At 42.0% G+C, this 21,463-nt stretch overlaps 1 protein-coding gene across 1 annotated transcript in view; it reads right to left on the bottom strand.

Annotated features, from left to right (window-relative positions):
- Positions 1-2,735: 2,735 nt before the first annotated feature.
- The window catches only part of LOC117498412 (forkhead box protein N3-like), a 66,852-nt gene continuing 48,124 nt past the window's right edge, over positions 2,736-21,463 (bottom strand). The window contains exons 4-6 of the mRNA XM_034150498.1: positions 17,346-17,404; positions 8,447-8,555; positions 2,736-7,034 (exon numbers count right to left, since the gene is read on the bottom strand). Of these exons, the coding sequence (XP_034006389.1) occupies positions 6,485-7,034; positions 8,447-8,555; positions 17,346-17,404 (718 nt within the window). The 3' untranslated portion in view covers positions 2,736-6,484. The remainder of the gene's footprint in view (positions 7,035-8,446; positions 8,556-17,345; positions 17,405-21,463) is intronic.

The following is a 21,463-nucleotide window of genomic DNA, read 5'->3' as shown; positions in this document are numbered from 1 at the left end:
CCTGTGCAGCCCATGTATTGATTCCATCCGATAGCTGCTATAATACAAAACAAAACGTCTGCCTGCTCTCCACAATGATCAATAACAGCGAACGGATGGTCAAAGTAAGGTACAAATAAACAGAATCACACGAAGCCTGGTTAGTGTTGCCTGACTTTATAAAGTGTTTTTTTTTTATAAGTGTGTGGTTGCCTTCTAGTCACTTTGCTCAGCGCTACTGCTTGTAGGCAGGCATGACGAGACTCTTCAGTCGACCCATGTTCAGGGTAGGTGGGTTTAGTTTCCTGCACGCCTCGACGTAAGAGAGACGTAAGCGACGCCGCGTTCACAATACATTACAACAACAAAAAATCGCCAGGCCAGCAGGCCAGGCACTGGATCATTGTAATTTGTAGATGATATAATATTGATAGGGAAAAAGGGATGTTAGCTAATTTATTAAAGGTTAATCTTACCCTATCTCTTACCTTATTGCCTTCTTTTTTTTGTTTTACATTAAGTTACAAATTAATCAATATTTTTGTGCTTACTAATTCATAGTGAAAACCTTTAAGAAAACATTTTTCAAATGTTAACCCTTTTGAAGCCTATTATTCATAATGAATGATAAAACCTGAAAACCTCTTTAAAGGTACACATTTTTACACTCCACTATATTGGAATATTGTATACTTTTTACTATACTGCGATCCACTTAAAATGGATTAGTCCATAAAATAAATTCTATTTTTTATACAATTAAGTTTGTTAGATTTGAAATGAGATCTCAGTAGTAGCCTACAGCAGTGCTTCGAAGTGGGAATATGTAAATCCTTTGTTTCTGTTTCTTTTCTAGAGCTCTTCTCTTGTAGTAACATCTTGTAGCCACAAGAGCGTGATCACACCACGTTGCAGAACTCCAAGAAAACAAGCTCGTCTTCTGATTCCATGACACACACACAAGACACACACTCACACACAATCCATTCACTTTGTGTAGCATGCAACTATTTGAATTCAATAAAAGGGAGGATGGAAGTGATGTTTGGGATAAGCCATGTGTACAGCTTCTTTGTGTTTTAATCAAAAACACACATGTGCTGACTAGCAGGGGAGCATACCCCAAAACAATAAAGCTTTGCAGTAAATGAGAGCTGACAAGAGAACGTTACCTCCACTTCTGTCTCCATGGAAACTTGCCTCACTGGTCATTCTGTGGATATGGATGCTATAGACCAGGGGGGAGCAGCGCTCTGTGTGCATCCATCCACTCAGCACTTCCTGCTCCAAGATTGAATGTCACACAACTGATTTAAATGTATTTCACTGAAGGGAAATTAAAGGTCTCTCGCACTGATGACAATATGCTTTTGGATTCACTTGTAAAATAAATCTTTGGGGAAAAGAGTGTTTTTCTCAAACTGTGACATGTGATCAGACATAAAGCAGCTTTATGTCGCCATACCTTTCTTTGAGTCTCACTCTTGGTAACTGAGTGGTGTGATGCCCTCTAAAGATCTACAGAATGCACACTTTTCTCCCCCCTCTTTCTTTGCAGTAGTTGCATAGCAACAGAGGAGCTGCTAGCTCCAGTTGTGTTGGTGGTGGGAGCGCACTGCACAGGGAGGCACTGGCTCCAGATTAAGCCTGTCTCGGCTTCAATTATGAATGGGCTTCCACTGCCACACAGCCCTTAAAATGGCACCACTCAGGCTGATAAGACATTGAGGAACTCTTTGGTACACTTAACTCTTTTACACCTTTCCCTTAAGGGGGGGGGGGGGGAAGCGGAGTTTGACTTTAATCAGAAGTATTGAACTTCAATGATTAGAGGAAGTAAATGAATAATTAACTGGCGGAAGAGGCATGGTTATGATAAGACCCTTGTTGATGGGAATATGTGAGGTTAATGATTGGGGTCAGTCTTGAGAGCAAATTAAAGAGTCTCCAGTCTCACAAAGCCAGTAAATGGGGTTTATTGTGTGTTGCATGTTGGAGTGGTGAAAGGGAGGGAGGGGGTTAGAAAGAGTGATATGCTCTCTTGTAATCCTTGACTATATTTAACTCTGAACTTTGAGAGGAAAACGGTTAAATTGCTGCTTGTTTGCCCACATGAAGTGACTACCAGTGCTGCAGTGATTAAAGAAAACTACACGCATGAAATGAACGTTTGCACTTCAATAACTCACCTTGAATTATTGAAGGAAACTTTATTCTTCTCGCATGCTTCCACTTACGAAGAAAAACGACTCAAAATGTGTGATGAATTAAAATAAATGAAGGACACTTAACAACAGAAAAACTATATGAATAATCCCTTTCATAGATTCTCACACAACTCGTGCAGTATACATCTGGATTATTCAGCCATACGCTCCCAACATATGCAATCCCAATAAACCCTTACAATAACATTTCTAATGATAAAGTCTCAAGCTTAGAAAGGCGCACTACATGTCCATGCAATCAGATTCAGAAACAGCTTTATGGCCAAGTAGGAAGTAGGAAGTTCCCTTGATGTATATGGCCCATACATAAACACAGCTAAAATCTTAATAAGATTTTAATGAAATTGCTTGTTCATAGCGAAGGTTTGCGAGAAAACGTTTTTTATGTTTTTAAGGTAAGTCATTCATATACATATGGTCATTTTGTTGGTAAAGTATTCCTTTAAATGCGTCACAGTAGTCGACATGGGTTTTATTTATCTGATTATGGTTTAATCCGTGTCTTTTTTAAATGAATAGCCAAACTAATCTTCTGCAACTTGTATTTTTTATTATTGCAACCAACTGGAAGACAATACATCACATAAACATCATTGCAGTTTTTCAGAAAATGGAAAACAAAATAAAACAACATTTATATATTTTTTGCCACGGTATTGGACAACGTTGATATTTACATGTAGTGATGAAATAGGTCTTGAAATCATTCTTTGGCAATATGATTGCACAATAAGGAGAGAATTGAACATTAACTGAACAAAAAACAAAAAAAAACAACTACACCCGGGAGCACTCTGCATCACATCTCACAGATCAATAACAGTTTTGCATTTTGACATCTCTAACCTATGGCTTTCCAATACTCAGACAGTCACTAAAAAAAAAATGGCAGTATTGTAGATAATTTTGTCAGAGAGAGAAAAACAAAACAGAACATGAAAACGCGCATAACGAAAGAAAAATGGCAACTGTATATTTTAAGAGCGTTTCATTTGTATGTTTGGCAGGTTTGAAACTAACACTTGTTTTAAGGGGCTTTTTAGGCAGTGAAGTATATTTCCTTTGCTTTAATAGTATATTTGTGTGTTTTTGCAAGACTCAAAGGTCAGGAGTTCATCCCTCCTGCATGTCACCGAGTGAGTCAGAGGGAAAAAAGGTGGATTTTGTTCCCCCTCGACATGCCTCTTGCCAGCTGAACACGTTATTAGTCACCACAACAGTGGATTGTTGCCACAAATACAGCAGAGTGCTTGACCTGGGCCGCGGGAGCACTCAATGACAGATATCAGAACACACAACAAGACAGTGTCTCCTTTTAGCCTTTTTTTAATATGTCGGCATGGATACCATACAAAATGCGAAGCCAGTGATGCATGCTACAGGTGGCAAAAGACTGTACCGGAGGATGGGACATGCATTTGTTTGCCTGCTTGGCTCGCTGACTATCACTCGACAAAGAAAACAAAATAAAACTTGTGACTGCTGCTACAACCAAACCCAGCCTGATTTTATCCTGAAAAGCTGCAAGTGGAGGGGATTTAATACTTTATGCATTACTGTTTGCGGAATAATAGAGTGGTGCAGGAATGAGTCCTTAAACCCAGGATTGAGTTCGCATTTTTGATTCCCTCGTCTGGAAGTCAACGTCTTTTTGAACGTGTTTTTGGATGCCTAAAATAAGATCTGTGGTAAACACAAGCTTAAGAGATGTTCAGGTTGTGTTTTACGACATAAAATAAGTCAGAAAAAACCCGACTGGTGTCGTAAAAATTGCGATTTCTTTAAAACAAAAAACTACAAATCGTCATCAGGTCGAACGTTAGCCGCCGTTAGCTTAGCGGTAGTGAAGTAAAGTCATGCGAGCGTGATGTAGTTTTCTTTATAGCATAACGTTGGCATTTTACTTAATTTACGCTCTAAAAATCATCAAAGGGGTGTTAATTTGTAGAGATAATACTGCTCAACAAAAATTATACATTTCATAAATGTGTGTTTGCCAAAGATCTTATTTTCTGCAATATTCCACAATCCAATGGAAACATCCTATTGTTTTTTGTCGAGGGAGCCCTTGCTATGACTTCCCGGTCGGCCTACAGAAATACGTCATCACCGCACCACTCTATGGCAGTGTGGTATTTATATCACTTCTGATGCAAAAATGTCAAAGCCCCCAACTGACCCTTGTGGATTTCCATGATATTGTCTTGTAGATTGGCAACATATATTTAAATAAACACCTCCAGACAGAGCTCTTGAGATAGATATGTATACAAGCTTGACATCCACAAGTGAGTCCTTTAATCAAAGGGTACAATACTGTTTGTAAATTAAAAAAAACGATGCCATCTCCTACATTCCTCTTTCTTTTCAACACCTACGTTTGGAGATATGAGGTTCTTTCAAAGTTTCCCATGCCCGTCCGATCCAAACATTTACACTGACTATGCCGATGGGAAAATAAGGACACATGTACATTTACACACAGGAGAGAAAAAGTAAACAATACTGTTATAAATAAAGACGTGAAACGTTCTGACATGTCGGGGGGGACATGACGACAGAGGTACTGAGGGCAGGCAGGCAGGCAGGCACAATGTTAAAGGGTGTGTGTTCCTGGGCACACAAACAAACTCACACACTCTACAGATGTGTTCTGAAATAACACTGGGGTTAACATTGAACACCTAAAAATCACTGTACAGGCAGAAGAAGACGGAAGCCCACCCCTAAGAGGTGATCCAGCTGGCCTACAGAGCCTGAACCCGAAGCCCGAGAGGTGCAGAGTGATCCCCCCCGCTCCTCCCTGAAGACGTGTCTTTGAAAGCCCGCTCAGAGGAAAAATAGAACCCAAAAAGATTCAAACTAAACAAAAAAACAAAGAAAATAAATCCATTATAATCACGGGTATAAGAATTGGCGGCAAAACTTTTTTTCTTTCCTCTAGGATCAAGGTTTATATGAAAATAAGTCATGCTTCATGCTAAATACATTGTTTATCTTACATGATCTTTGAATAAAAAAGATTTGCTTTTTATCTTATTTACAAGCACCCATGCAATATAACTGAGAAAGTCCTGCAGGTCAAATTGCTTCAATTAAGAAAGGAAAAAAATAAAATATTTTCTAACCTTTTTACAGAGTTGCCCGCGTGGGACAAATTGCTTATATCTTTATGAGGGAAGAGTGAGGGTAAACAGACACAAACAGAAATCTAAAAACCCACAGTTCATGTATATAGTTTCTTTGACATTGTCAAATGAATAGGAAGGTGGTTGTAGCTAACTGGTAGCTACCATATCTATACCAAGTGTCTACGTCTATGGACAGAAGTACTGGGGAAGATTCAGGGACGTTTTACATTATGCAACAACAACAACAAAATGAAGGAGATATTGCCTCAGACCCGGCACACTATCCATCTCTATGGTGATAAACATGACCATTTTTTTTTCATTTTAAAATATCTATTCTTAAATACTATGAGTGCTCTTGAAATAAACCCCATGATGCTTCTATTATAAGTGGTGTTAAATAATCTTAAGTGCATGAATATATATCACATTGGGTTTTACAATTATTTTTGACGCTTTAGGTCGTCCTCCCTTAGCTCTTCTTTACCGCTATGCCTTCTTTATATTTTTTCATTTTTTGTCAGCTGTCGTAATCGGCTACATGAAGCAACCTGGTCGCTTTATCTTTGGCACAGTCTCACATTTGTGCTCGTGGATGTCGGAGAAGTGATGCGAGCGAGCGTCCCGGGGAAGAGCGCCAAGTCTCGATTTTGAAAAAGGCTCCGCTGCCGTCGTCTTTTTTTGCTGGCATCACTGCGAAATTGCTACAGATTCACATAGAAACAAACAGGTAAGACAAACAGCCATCCTTTGTGTTCGTGCACTGCGCGCTCCTCAATGTGATTTGGTTTTGTCGCGTCGTCCAAATTAGTGACAAAACATGCGTTGTTGTGGTTTTTTTTATGGCTTTCATCCCCTTTTTAAACAACGAAAACAACAGAGACACATGAGAAATACCCATCGATGTTAGTGTTGCTGAACATGTAGGAAAACATAGATTTTTGATATTGCCACAAATAAGTAGGATTCACCTAATGCCCTGCAGATAGAAAGAGGGAGATGAGACTTGTCCGTAGAGACTAATGCTGTAGTTACCTGTTGACCTATTTGTGTATGTGTGTTCATGTGTGTGTGTGTGTGTGTGTGTGTGTGTGTGTGTGTGTGTGTGTGTGTGTGTGGCGTCCGTTTTGCGTGACTACGTGTGTGTTAGTTTCTCAGGGCCTCTTTCTGCTCCTTCTGGCCCTTGGCGGTGCGGTTTGTGATGTTGTTGAGGCAGGCTCGGACCCCCGCCAGGTGGAGCAGTGACCCTGCCGCCTCCTTCATCTCCTCGTCGTCGCTCTCCGGCGGCTTCTCCACCGCCGCCGCGCGCCGCTTCTTCAGGGGCAGCGTGTCGCTAATGCCCCTCGCTCGGTTTTTGGTCCACAAACTGCTCCCTGCCAGAGTCCCAGCGCCCGGCCCCGAGCTACGTCTCTGTCCGCGCAGGGACTGCTGGGAAATGTAGTTAGCAGCGGCGGCGGCGGAGGTGATGTGAGAATCTAGCGGGATCTCCCGGGGCTCGGGTTTGACGTCCGATTGGATCTCCACTGCGATGATGTCGTCGTCGTCGTCGTCCATCCCGGAGGAAGGGGAGCAAAGCCTGCTGGGGGATTTGGCGGTGCTGTAAGTGTGGTCGTCCTGGAGGTCCTCGCTGCAGAGCGGCGGGGAGTAGCGGGACGGGCTGTCCTGTCCTCGGCTTAGATAATCTCCCAGGGATGATCTGTATGAGGCAAGGACAGGAGAAAGTGTTACTGCCAGCCAGGTGGCCCGCTGCACCCCCCCACTCCACCGAGGCTCTGCATTTGGCTGCAAAGCAAAAAGAATCCATGTGATAATCTATCAAACTCAAATAGCCCCCTAGGGCCTAATGTGCATATTTCTCAGGTCAGATTCAAACCTACGAAAAAGAGAGTCAGCCTTCCCTTTTTTTTCTTTTTGGTGAAATGACTCATTCTCAGATTGCCACCTATGCATTTTCCTCATGACACTGTGCATTTTGAGCACGCTCCCTGAGGTGCTGAAACATGCTGAGCACATAAAGAAGCTTTTGAAGTGAGGATGAGGATTCTGCAGCCGTTTAACCGCTATGCGCTTTGCATCAGCCGCCGCATTACAGTGCAACACATGTTGTTGCTCTTTTAGTCAGGAGACACTTTTCTCTGTACGGAGTTAAAGGACAGGGGTGTTCTCTGACAAGCGATACATCTAAAAGGAGCTTCTGCAGCCTGCCCTGTACCCCTGGACATTTCCCCCCACCCTCAGAATAAGAGTTAGCATATTAATATCTTATAAGAAAAACATGCACCCCTTACAGTGATCAAATATTCACTGCATACCTTTAGTGAGACTTTGGCTATGTTTAATTCATTGTGCGGTGCAGGCCATCACACTCTTGTGCTGCTATGATGAATGTGCATGTCCAAGCATGCTCCGGATGTTCTTTGAATCATGAGTCCTCTCCCTCTAATAAACCTGTTTGTGTGTGTTTTTGTGTGTATGTGTGAGACCGTTATATAAACACACCTGGATGAATTGTCTGGAACAGCCAGGAGCATGTGAATGCCTCTGACTTTTGGACATAATAAAGATGTAATTATGTAAACTATCAGTGGAAAGTTTTTGGTGCAAGGTCTGTTTTGTGTACGCGTGCATATTTGTGTTTATTTGAGAGCTACTGTGTGTGAGCTTGTGGGTGTGTCTGTATTTGACAGAACACTTTAAAGGGGCCCTATTATACTTTTCTCCTGTAGTGTGTTATATAGGTTTGTGTAGTTGTATATTGTAAATCCTCCCAGAGGGAGTTTCTCACCCACACACTTCCCCCCCCCCCCTGCCTGAGAAGCCTCCATTTGACTCCTTTGTTTACTTCCGTAACATAAGGACATCACTACGTAACACCTTTGCTTCTAATGGTTAGCACTCGAAAGCACTTTAAGTGGTAGGCTAAGGGGCGGGACAGCTCTAAGCGTTTGACAAATCACAACACAGCCGGCTAGCTAACCAAGCAGACTGCTGGGCTCTGGTTTCAGACAGAGGGTGAAAGGAGGTGCTGCAGTATGTTTAATCAAGTAGAGGATCTGAGTACTTTTTCGGCCTCTGATAATACAGTAAACAGGAGAAAAGTAAACCCACCTTATGGCTGAGGTTCTGCTCCCCACAGGGCTTACAGGTAGGGGTCTTATCACAGGGAAGAGTGCCTGGCTACGGATACGGGCGCCATTTTGGATCACACCACGGGGAACTAAAAGAGAGAGAAAAAAGCACTTGTTAGAAGTTATACACACAGATACAAACCACAAATCACATGCAACACAAACATCAGTTTCAAAGTAGGAAGGAAAGATTCTTCAAGACCCGATCGGACCTAGACTAGACCCCGGGAGCAGCTCAATGAGACTTCACTGGCTGTCTGAGGAGGCCAACAGGGCAATATTGATGAGCAAGGCAAGGTTAAATTGAGCGGGAAAGCGTCATAAATGAGTTAAGGCCGCTGCGAATCATTCAATTACGAACGACCGCTGGGCTCGGCTGAATCCGGCCTGTCTGAGGCTGTGGACTGAGCAGCAGGCAGCGAGAAGTTAAAGGGCAATACCGCACCTTTGAAAATGTGCAAGAAATTACACATTTGTCTTTGAAACTTGGATAAAACTCATACAATGACATTTTTTTAGTGAGCCATACTCCAAATTCAAAATGTATACCTTTTATTAGTAGTATTTGAGTAAGATTCTTTCCACTTTTAACCTGTTTATTATTTTCTCTATTTCAATACGATGTGATTTGAATAGGCAAAAAACAAGGAAACTTACTTCTAACACAACATTGCAATCAATGAGGACAATATGTTTAAGAATTGTTAACCTAAATTAAACCTGAGATTAAGATTGTCAGAACAAAGTAAAGTCTAAGGAGCCCAAAATCATCAATCAAAACCCCAAAATGTTTAGTTTAATAACATTGAGAGGCCAGAGAAATGGGGGCAATCAATTATTACAATTCTTGCCGGCTATTAATTTCCAGTCAAATAATTGTTTTAGCCCTAATTAGGTACACCATTTCCTTTTACCTCTATCAATGACACTCTGACTTGAAGGTGAACAAGATATGAATTAGAAATGCATCTGTATAAATCAGTCCGACAGCTTACTAAGAATGACAGAAAAAAGTAATGCCCGGACTGCTTCGTTGAGACATAGATTTGTGACAGAAACATTTCCCAGGAGCACAGTGGGCTCCATCATTAAGACGTTTCCAGAAATTGTCCATCTGGTCAACACTTACCAGGCAGAAAGGGCCTTGGTCAGGGAGCAAAAAGGAGAATAAATGGTCCAATGGCCTTGGTAACAAATTGTCAAGGAAACTGGAGAATCTACCAGAAGGACAACTCTCCAGTACTCCATCTAAGAGCCATTTCACTCTGCTGAATGAACAAGCATATGGCAACCCACCTGGAGTTTACCAAATAGTGCTTTCTCTGATCTAATGAGACAGAAATTGAGTCCTCGGGTCTGAGATTTCAACCGGGAAAAAACACATACTGCTTATCACCTGGTGTCACTACGCTGCATAGCACGACTTTGGCTCCATCATATAAAACACAGCCGAGTACAGACAGGCCCTCGAAGAAAAATGCAGCGAACTGGGATTTGCCTTCCAGCAACACAACACCCCGAAGCACACATCCAGGATAATGGACTGGCTTTGGAACAAATCCCTGAATGTCCTCGAGTATCCCCACCCAAAGCCTGGACTTGAAGCCATTTGAAAATCTGTGGGGAGACCTGAGGATCGCAGTGCAGCAACACTCCTAATCCAATCTGACAGCTGGTAGACGCAGGATTTACAGCTGTAGTCCCTGTCAATGTATTCTGCATACTGTAGTGACATTTCAGTTTGGATTTTTAATACATCTGCACCTAAGGAATAGATCGACTTACTGGCTATGGCGAGAAGATAGATACCACTCTTGTGTGTGTATGCTAAACAACAAGCTAGAGGTAGCAGCCAGTTAGCTTAGCTTAGCATAAGACAGGAAAAGGTGGTATGTGTCACTTCTACACCTTTTTCACAGATTAAACAAACAAGATATAATGTGTTTATTAGTAAGCTCTTAGTGTGCCTGGATACATAATTTTGATATATTTGGACAAAGCCAGGATAGTTTCCACAGACTCCCATCTTTATGCTAAGCTAAGCTAACAGGCTGCTAGCTGAAGCCTCATATGTGCTTTACAGTCATGGCATGAGTGGTGTCAATCTTCTCATCAAACTCTCAGCAAGCTAGTGAATACACTTATTTTCCAAAATGTCATACATTTTTTTTAACATTTGTATGTTTTCACTATTTCATAATGAATAAGGATTGTGAGTAGACCAGTGTGAATAAAGAACATTTTAAGAATTCAACTTGTGATGCCATAAAGATTTAAAATCAACTTGACATGGAATTAATTTAACCTTCCATTGTGTCCAGGGGGATTTCTGATGACAGTGGAACATCTTTCTGGTTCAGAACTGTCTCAGTATTAAAAAAAGAATAACCCTTTTAAGCACCATCAGATAATAGCTTTTTCTTATTCAGCTTTATATTTTCCATCAAGGTCAAAGTCATGATTATGGTTTCCTACTCCCTGACCATTTAAAAAAATACTGAATGGACTGTTAAGCTCCAGAAGGGAGATCTATGTGGATGCTTTCAACTCTGCAACAGCTGTAAATCTATATCTATATCTTTATTGTCTGTGTTGCAGAGGAGAAGAGAGGTGAAAAGGAGAGTGCGTGTGTTCATCTGAGCCAAAAGCTCTCATTACTCAGGGTCGACGAATCACCACCACCGCCATCCCATGCAGCTCAGTAAAACAGCTGTCATTTTCATCTCGGGGGTCAGTTTGCATTTTGCACATGACGACCTGCTGTTTGCTTATTCTGCAGCAGAAGCAATATTTAACTATAGCTGAATAAACTGTAGCTTGAATTCTAGTTTTATAAATCTCAGTAAAAAAAGTGGTGCAGTGATGATGTATTTTTTAGGTGGCCCCGGAAGTTGGCATCGCAAGGGCTCCTTTGACAAAAACCAAGGGGATTTTTCCCTTGGATTTTGGAATATAGCATAAAATAAGATATGTGGCAAACACAAGTTGATGATATTGACACATTTGTCCAGAAGGATAATCGCCGCATATTAAAATATTTTTATAACAGTTGAAACGTAAATGCCGGAAGTAAAAAGTGAACGTTTGGCTATAAACAATATACATCAGTCGCATAACTTTGCAACACTGCTAAGCTAACGGCGGCTAACGTTTGACATGATGATATTTAGTAGTCTTATTTAGTCACTTGTTTGCAACCACCTTTTTGTGACACATAGAAGCTTCAGAGATTAAGAAAAAAGTCTGTTTACTGACATATTTCATCTTAAAAAAAATGCCTACTGTATATTACCCACGGACATTTTTTACAGGTATATAAACCAAAAACCTGTTGAAAAAAAACATTCACTTTGAGATGAGGGAAGTCATTCCTGCACCACTCTATTCATGATTGATGATACGAGGATACATGTAATTCACCCCAGGAACCGCAAGCTCATTAAAACATACAAGTTGTCCCGGCGAGGTCCCCCGGAAAACACTCCCACAACGTGTATTTCTTTCAACGGAGCAGATGAGTTATGACGGTTGTGTTTGTCGTTTGTTATAGTCGGTGTGTTGCTGTAGCCTTTCCCCTGGCCGGCTGTGTCCACAGTAATCTTATTGACTCCAGTTAGTGCGGCCCGGCCCCTGATATCTCCAGCTCTGCTCTCCATAACCTTATAAGTAGGTCCCTGCACAGAGTCTCTTTTGTAATCTTGATAACTCGCTGCATGGCCGTGTGTGTGTGTATGTGTGTGGGCAGTGCATTAGGTCTCCCCGGGTTGATTTGCCTCCCGCCCCTCCTTCCCCACCTCGCTCCAGTCAGGCTTTGGGTTGCCATAGCAACGGCTCCCCTTCCACATGCCACAGAGTAGTAGATCATGCATCAGCAGAGAAAGTGATAGAGAGAAGCAGAGAGAAAAGAAAAGGGGGAAAGGAAATACCGAGCTCTGTTTGACATGGCCTCTCATAGCTCAGCGACACACTCCTGACCGCCACTGTTTACCCTAGATAGACACACACACCTAGCGCAAGCAACTCTCCTCTTATGTGCGTGTTTTATATCTCCACCTCCTCACGTTGGATTTTTCTCAGCAAAGCCCTTCTCTTTGTCTTTCTAATTCCGTCCCCTCCTGTTGATTTCCTCCCCTTCCTCCATCCATCTCGCTTCCATCCCATGTACAGTGGTGACTCATCTTTCCCACTGAGCCATGCACGCCGGGCCCCGCAGGTGAAAAGCCCGGGACATATGCTAAGGAGATGAGGTGACAAACTAAATGTGGGGGGCGTGGGGGGGTAGCATGGCAGCGCTGCCAAAGACCGTCCTCACTCACTGAGATTGAGCTATACATTTTACAAGCTGAAAGCAAGGAAGAACAACAACATTCGGCTCTGAAAGCGGGAAAGCGGGGCGCACTTAGGGAAGGGAATTTAAATACAGAAGAGGAGCGGTGTCTGTCCGGTTCTCCGTCTTTTTGTTTCCTGGAGAGAAAATATCCTCTAGGTTGTTTTCCCATGTCTGGTCAGCTGCTCTGCCTTTCTGTCTGCTTCCTACGTCTTCGTCTGCCTGTTTTCCTCAGAACCCCCCCTCCTCTCGGCTCTCCTGTTAAATGAGTTCCACATGGCCCTGCAGGCTGCAGTCTCCTCTCAGGCCGGCAGAGGAGCGGAGCAGACAGGCACACAAACACACTCGGTCCAAAAGTTCAAAGGTCACTCCCAGCAGAGAGACACAAGTGGCCTCTCTCTCAGTGAAACACCCCCCTCATCCCCCCCACCCACCTGTTTATCTGCCGTGTTGAACAGAGTACAGTCTGAGGGCAGGATGCATACTTATGGTGACCGACTGACTGGCTGCAGATTAGCTGGAGGGCTAACTGGCTCATCAATTTTGACACTCCAGCTGAGTGTCTAAGAGGCAGGCTGACTGACATGTGCAATGATTTATGGGAATGGAATCAAGTGTTGATTAATAAAATCAACACTTAATTAAGCAACACTTAATTAAGCTAAGGTAATAAACCTTTTTAACAGGATTACAAACATGGGTCATATAAGGCTGCACTATGGATGTATTGTATATAGGGACTAATTGGAGGGGGGGCCTCGTTCATTCAAATGAAGTTGCTCAGTGGCACATGAAGCCAAAATGGACTGAATCCGAGTATGATTTCTTTTTCAATCTGTCAGGGATCTACAACGAATCCCCGCCTCTAATCTGCTCCGTTTAGATTTAGCTAAAAAGATATATATACGCTGATGTCTCTTTTCCTCACTTCATGTTGCATTGACCAGAGTGAAGTGTTTTGCAAACAGAGAAACACTAGTTGTTGATTATATTTTGTATCATTATTCTAAATCTTAGTAGTGTAAATTAAAGTGGACTAGACGTATAAAGAAACAGGAAATTAATATGCTCAGTAGCTGAAAATGTTATTTAAATGTACGTAGTTACTGACCACCACTGCCAGCAGGAAACCTGCTACTACATCACAACTGGTTAACTTCTTTTTTTCTATTGATGCCATTTTCCAGTATTTATGGAACACTTTCATATGATTTCTGAGTCTATTCCCTAAACTTATTTAAAAAAATCAAATCTTTGACCTCCTGTTTGAGCTGAGTTGATTTGGGCTCCTCTGAAATCTCAAATGTGCCTGGAAAATCTAAAAGAGAATGATTTTACCCGTGAAGTTGAGTTTTCTCGTCACGATGTGTTTTCATCTGCCAGTAACTGTAGCACTGTACTTGAATACAGATATAAGGTTCTTGTAGGTATTTCAGTTCATTTAGACTCTGTACTTTCCTACATTTTATGGTTTAAATGGGGGTTGCACGGCTTGGGAAAATGACTAACTGTGATTATTTTTATTGATATTGACTATATTTGCGATATGATTTGCATAATATAGGGAATCATCTATTTGAAACATAATTGACATTATCATTTAAAAAGTGATTGATAAAAAGTTAATTTTCTAAGAGGATCGTTTGTAGGCCGAAACTGTGGGCCGAAAGCACCTCAATACGTGATTCAAATATTTTCACATATTTTGCCTGAACCGAAACGTTAACTTTAATTAACTGTATTATGCCAACAGATTCCACATACTTGTATTAGGTCCGTTGAAAGCAATACTATTAAGTTTAAATAAAACAATATAAGGTTCAACTTCATATTTTGCTTTCAACTAACCTAATACAAGCAAGTGGAATATGTTGACATTTAATTAAAGTCAATGTAATAGTTATTTCAGTGTAGTGTGCAAACTGCATTTTGCACTAATCCATAATGCGATAAAACTTTGATTGATTGTGAAATGAATTGTGCCATAGGTATAATACTGGATTGTTGTTACTGATGCATTAACATCCAAGCAGTATTCTACTGTAGCTAGGTAACATTTTAAAACTTGTGGGAAGTTTGACTTTTTGTAGAAAAATGGATTGTATCAAATCAAATCAAATCAAGTTTTATTTATATAGCACATTTAAAAGCGATTTTTGGTCGAGCCAAAGTGCTGTACATGTAATAAAAACACTTTACTACAATCAAAATAAAAGACAATAATTTACAACAGAAATATAAAAAACAAAAACACAGGGAATAGTCAGGTGTCATGCTCCGCTCTGACTAAAAGGCCAGGGAGAAGAAGTGTGTTTTAAGTGTAGATTTAAAAACCCCTAGGGTCTGGGCCTCCTCACATGGAGGGGCAGACTATTCCAGAGCCTGGGGCCAGCTGCTGCGAAGGCTCGGTGTCCTCGGGTTTTGAGCCTGGTCTTGGGCACTATCAGCAGCAGCTGGTCAGCCGACCTTAAGGCTCTGGCTGGGGTGTAGCGATGGAGGAGTTCGGCTATATAGGCCGGAGCCAGCCCATTTAGGGCTTTGAAAACAAATAAAAGGATTTTAAAATCAATTCGGAACCGAATTGGAAGCCAGTGTGGTGAGGCCAGAATTGGGGTGATGTGGTCACGCTTTTTGTGGCCAGTCAGAAGACGTGCAGCTGCGTTTTGGACTAGCTGCAGGCGTCTAATTGAGGCCTGGTCCATACCCACATACAGAGCGTTACAATAGTCCAGTCTCGAGGTCACAAAGGCATTAATAACCCTTTCTAAGTCTTTAAAAGATGAATACGACTTGGTTTTGACCAATAGTCTTATTTTAAAAAAGCAGGATTTGACTACGGTGCTGACCTGCTTGTCGAATTTAAAAGTGCTAGTGAAGGTCACTCCAAGGTTCATGACAGAGGGGAGGATGTTTTTATTGAGAGAGCCCAGAATATCAACCGGAGAGGCTGGAGGTTGGGGTCCAAAAAAGATGACCTCTGTCTTGCTCTCGTTGAGGCATTGTATAGTAATATGATCCTTACAAGATCAATTCATAACAGTGTAGTAGAATAGATGATGGGTAAAATGCATAAAGGAGCATATAATGAAATACTCTAGTAAGTACCTTAAAATGTATTTCTCAATACTGCCCGTTAAAAACCTTTGTTGTTATAAGGTCTGATTTGTATTAACAATACATTAACAATACATTAACTACTGCTATCTAGCTACAAAATAAAAAAGCACAACAGCCCAACCTTGTCTGCAGTCCGAGTAAAATATTCAGACTTTCCTGTTCTGTTAGTTTTAAAAGGAGTATCATTTTCAAATGTGACTCAAGAGAAGCAGGAACTCAAAGCGGTTGTGCTGTGCTGATATGCTGCAATCAAACATTTAGAAAGATGTTTCTATTAACTTGGAAACAGCCCACCTCTGCAGTTGACAGGTTAATAAAGTTTCTAAATGAACGCATAGGGCTTCTCTTTTAAATTACAGCAGGTACTTAAATAAAAGAGAAACACTTGGGAGAGATCCTGTATAATTTAGAGCTCCTGAATGATGAACTCTGGGCGGATGGTAAGGATTAAGGACACAGCTGCCAGGCCACAGGGAGAGGCACATCTCACCCACCCCGGCTCTGAGAGCTCTGGGAACGGGAGATGGAAGTAATAACGGAGGCACTAACAGCCCCGAACTCTTCCTGACAGCCCCCCCCCTCCCTCATCTTTTTCCTTGTCTTTGCCTCTGGCTGTCTGACACAACTTTCTTTCTTTCTTTCTTTCCCCTCGCTGCCTATGAATGTCACGCCCGGCCATTCCGCACCCTTTCAAAAACACGTTTAAAAAAGTTTTCCCCGTGCTCTCCCTCCGTCTATCTTTCTCTCTGTCCCGCTCAGACGCATCACTCTCACATAGTCTAGAGGGAGTCCAGGTTTCCAGACACTCCTCACTATCCTCGGCTCCTTGACCATTACTACTCCATTATCAGCGGCGATGGAGGGCGCGCCGCAGACGCCTAATGTATCCATTTCCCCCTCCATTTAGAACTCGGCAGCCCAGTGAGCTCCTGGAGTGCTCCCTGATTGGGATTGAATGTCCATTTAAACTGCCGTCCAGCCACCAGGGAGGAGGCAGGGGGGGTGGGGGAGGAGAGGAATAATGGGAAATACAGGGAGAAGGAGGCGTTCAGGAGTAAAAGTGTTGAATGAGGAAAGGAGGCAAGGGGATTGCCTGATTTGAATCAGAGTTTTCTCCCCCTTTCTTTTCTTTCCCTCACTTGCTGTGTCTCCATCACTCCTTTTTAACTTTCAAACACGCCTCAGTCGAAAAAAAAGCTCTCCTCCTCTGGCGCCGAGCCAAGTGTCAGAACTCAGCACTCGGTATTCTCAAGGTGCGCTTCTAAAAAGAGGGATTTGGAATTGAGATGATTGGAGTTGGCATATCCGTAGAGAGTGGAAGGGAAGGGAGGGAGGAAGAGGGTGAGACAGACGGAGAGAGAAAGAAAGAAAACAGAAGAGGCGGGTGATCACACACACACATATGTAGAGTACAAGACTTGAGGTGAAACCGTACCTTGTAGGAGAACTCCTCCGTTCTTTCTGAAGAGGGGACTTCCCGACCACAATGGAGGACTAGAAAAGAAGAAGAAGGGATAAGGAGGGCAGGGAGGGGAGAGAAAAAGATAAAACTGGTCAACCATTTGATCATGTTGCAGCAGTCAAAGCAGCCCGGCGGGCTTCATCACGAGGCAGATAGCAAGGCAGGAATTTGAGCCCATAAGCCAGTGCTTCTGATTATAGTGATTAGATTCCCGGGTGTCCCACTGTTGCCATTATTCCCTGTGATTACCTCGGAGAATTACAGCCTCGCCGCTGTAGTCCATGGGGGTAATTTCTCATGACAAACCCCCACCGCCTGCCACTAGTCCATTCACACACATGAACACAGAAGGAAAAAAAAACTCTTGTAAAACGCACACACATTTAACACTCGTGTCGCGAGTTTAAGACAGACACACGCGCCGAGGAACACGCACTCACTTTAGGTGATCATTGCACCACTAATGAGGGAGGTAATGATGGCATTTCTCACGGAGGCATCTTCACTCATACGAGCGCACACACACGCGAGAAGACAATGGATACAGTTCTGCTGGTGGATCCATTATTTTAAAAGGAGGAAGATGGAGGGATAGAGGAAAGGAGGAAGAGAGAAATGGGGGGGGTGTAAGAGCTTTTCCAGGTTGAGTGGTCTTTAGCTCCACATTAGACAACACGTCTGACTGCTCCTCTCTTTTTCTCACAGGCTGTTCTCAAATCATCGTGTGTCTGACAACTCTTGGTCGTATGTACACACACACAAACACGTGCAAAGCAGACAAACAGGAGAGGGAACACCTGGGGACGCTGTGAACTCTGAGAAAAAAAGAAAAAGCAGCCCACTCGTTCCCACTCATCAGGAGAGTTCCCTTTGTAATGCGAGTCCTGTTTTATGTTGGGCTAAGCTGCTGAATGAGAGGATTTGGACGTCTGCACTTGTGATGTGGCTCTCACCTCACCAGATGCAAGGGGAGAGATGGACACACACACTCTGTCACTCACTCACACACACACACACACTCTCACACTCAGACTCACGCACTAACTCTACACGCACACACAGACATGGCAATACGCAAAAAGCAGCGAACGCAAATTTCAGCCCTGAGCCACCTGCTGTTGCCATGGAGAGTTGCCACATTGGGTTGCCACGGCGATAACATATTTTTCCTGCGCTAACAGCCTGTCTGTTTTCCCTACCACCCCACCCCCCCCCTCTCCCTTTTCTCACTCTTCCTACTTGCGCCGTCTACCCCCCCCTTTTCCTCTCACCCGACAAATGGCTCCACGGCGCGACAGCACCTGCCTTACACTACATGTGTTGCCATGGCGGCGTTCCCGTTCCCAAGGCAACCCTGTGCATTTAATGTAGTGGGCGAGGGGCTAAACTCGTGGCTCGTTCTGCAACCCCCCCCCTCATCCACCCATAACGTCTTTTTTTATTTTATTTCTCCAATGAGGGGGGTGAGAGAAAGAAATAAAGAAACAGAGGGGGGGGGGGAGAAAGCTCCTTCCCAACCCCCTTGAGACACCCTTCCCTCCTTCCATCCATCCCCTCCTCCCCCCCCCAGCCTCCTTCTCATCCAGATGCTGATGGGGTGTGAAGGAATGCACCATGGAGCTGACCTCCTACCCAGCATGCTCTCTTCCTCCCTTCCACACAAACAGCCTTGCATGTGTCATCCACTACACCCATTTGTAAATGCATGCATAGGATACAATAACCACACACACGAGATGGACCTGTGAGTTATTATGGTCCATGAAAAAGCAAGAGATGTGAGCGACGACGAAGAGTATTGTAGTATATATAGTCTCTCTCTCTCTTTCTCTCTCTCTCTCTCTCTCTCTCTCTCAGAGCGTAGAACTGCTTGAGACGGTCCTTGACACGGTGCAACCACACCGTCATTACACTTCATAACATAATATTCTTCAGAGTGAGAGCTCTTCAGAGATATTGTGATAGACTGATTGTACCTTCTGCGGTCAAAGATACGTAAAAAAGGGAAACGGTTCATCTTCCACAGACAGTAAAGAAAGAAAATGCTTTTGTATTGAAGGTATATAATGAGGCGTGTTTCTTTGTTTCGCATTACTTTTAAAGAAACAAGTTTAGTTTTTGGAGCAAAGTACATATAACAATAAATAAAGAGTTAACATTTTTTATCTTTCATAGACAGTACATTTGATTTAGTGATTTGTTACATTTATACCCTACTTTACTTAAAATTCAAACTGTAAGACTCAATAATACATGCCTAATTTTATACAAATAATTCGTTTTTACCTCAAAGTTTTATGTGATGACCTTTTAAAGTAAATTGTTACGTTAAATATTTGAACATTGTGGTTGTTAAATGATTTACCATGAGTATGAATGTTAACTGAATTGTCTATTTTAATGTATGGCACACTGAACAGTATATGGGATCAAGTTAAAAGTGAAGTTTGTTAATGATTTAAAAAAAAAAAGAAGACCCCATAGCTTTTCTTTTCAAAGTGTTCAGTCGTATCCCATGGCCTTCATCCTGTCTTCATTATATCTATCGTTGATGTTATTTTTTGGTCAAATCCCTACTTTGCATGCGCATTTTCCACAGCTGTGATCTCCGGGCTCCAGGCAATACGCACTTCTTTGTTGTCTCAAGTCAACAAAAGTGCATAAGCAGTTGTCGACATTGCCCCTATTGTTGCGAGTTATTAAATATAACTTTAAAGAGTAATATTCATTATCCCTAGCCCATAAAACCTTGATTTCCCCTTTAATGTATTACTTTAAGTGGCTTTAAAGTAAGAAAATACTGTAAATTATTTATATTAAGTGCGGTATTTGAACGCCGTACAAACCAAAGATAGCATTATATAAGCTGCTGTACCTTTTATTTAGTTATTGTTTAATACCTCTGAATATACTTTATATATAGACATGTGCAAATTAATTGACTATATTTCTGTTTTCATTAAATTTTATTAATTTGCAGTTCCTGTCTAATTTTATTGCATTGTTTTATATCTTATCCCTTATTTAACTTGCACTTTTTTATATTTATGTGTTTAAATTATCATTTTTATACATATTTAATCAGCCTGGTTTGAGGCAGCCTTAAGATTTTGATTTCCAACGACCACTTCTTCATGCTTGTCGTTCTTATGATGAATAAATAACTTTTTCATTGTTGTGCCATTACATCAAATGGAATGATTACAGATGTCTGGGGCCTACTCTTACACACGTTTTCCTAATACAGCCCGACGTGTTTAATATGTTTGGGACCCGGCGCTGTGGATCCAGCAGCTTTACTGACGATGGAGAGGTTAAAGGAGCATACAAGTGGTGTTCATGTTTTAGCCCATTAGCAACAAATTGTGCATACTGTACATGCTGTGCGCCTGCTTTAAGTCGCTGTTGGCCAATTTCAACAGCACGCCATAAATTCCTAGATTGATTTCCATTTGACTTTCCAGGCAGCCGCTGGTTTCCATTCATTTAAGGATGATATGAGGCCTGCAGAGACTTGAAAGCTGCCTGTTATTCAATAATAGGTGACATTTAGAAGCCTTCAAAGTAAATATTTAGTTACATTTGATTCAGTCAAATGATTACTCCAATTGTAGTGGGACTTTTGTCGGAGAAGAAAATGGTGGGTATATGACCTTTGATTAGCAAAACGGATGTATATGGTGGCCTTTTTTTATGGTATTTTAAAGAGATAGAGTGGTGCAGGAATTAGTCCTCATCCCAGGAATGAGTTAGCATTGTAGCACACAGTCAATGTATTTTTTAAATAGTTGTTCATTGGATTATCAAAATAAGGTCAGTGGTTAACACAAGATCTTCACGTTTCGCCAAAAAGAAAAACGTCTGTAAATATTCACTGATAAATGCCAGGAACTTCTCCCTGACTTAAAAAACCCATTGCTAACAGCATGAGATGTTACCTTAGGCTAGTGAAACTGATGTAAATGTCCCCTTGTTTTATGGCATTTTACAGACCAAACAATTGAGTGGTCCGGGAACAAGTCTTAAACCCGGGAAATGAGTTAGCATTTTATCACTTGATGGCCCCCTTGTCTCCAAATCAATGTTTTTTG

Source organism: Trematomus bernacchii, unplaced genomic scaffold (genome assembly GCF_902827165.1).
Source record: "Trematomus bernacchii unplaced genomic scaffold, fTreBer1.1, whole genome shotgun sequence".
Lineage (NCBI taxonomy): Eukaryota > Metazoa > Chordata > Actinopteri > Perciformes > Nototheniidae > Trematomus > Trematomus bernacchii.
Note: the sequence above shows the minus strand (reverse complement) of the source record. Positions and strands in the feature narration are given on the sequence as shown.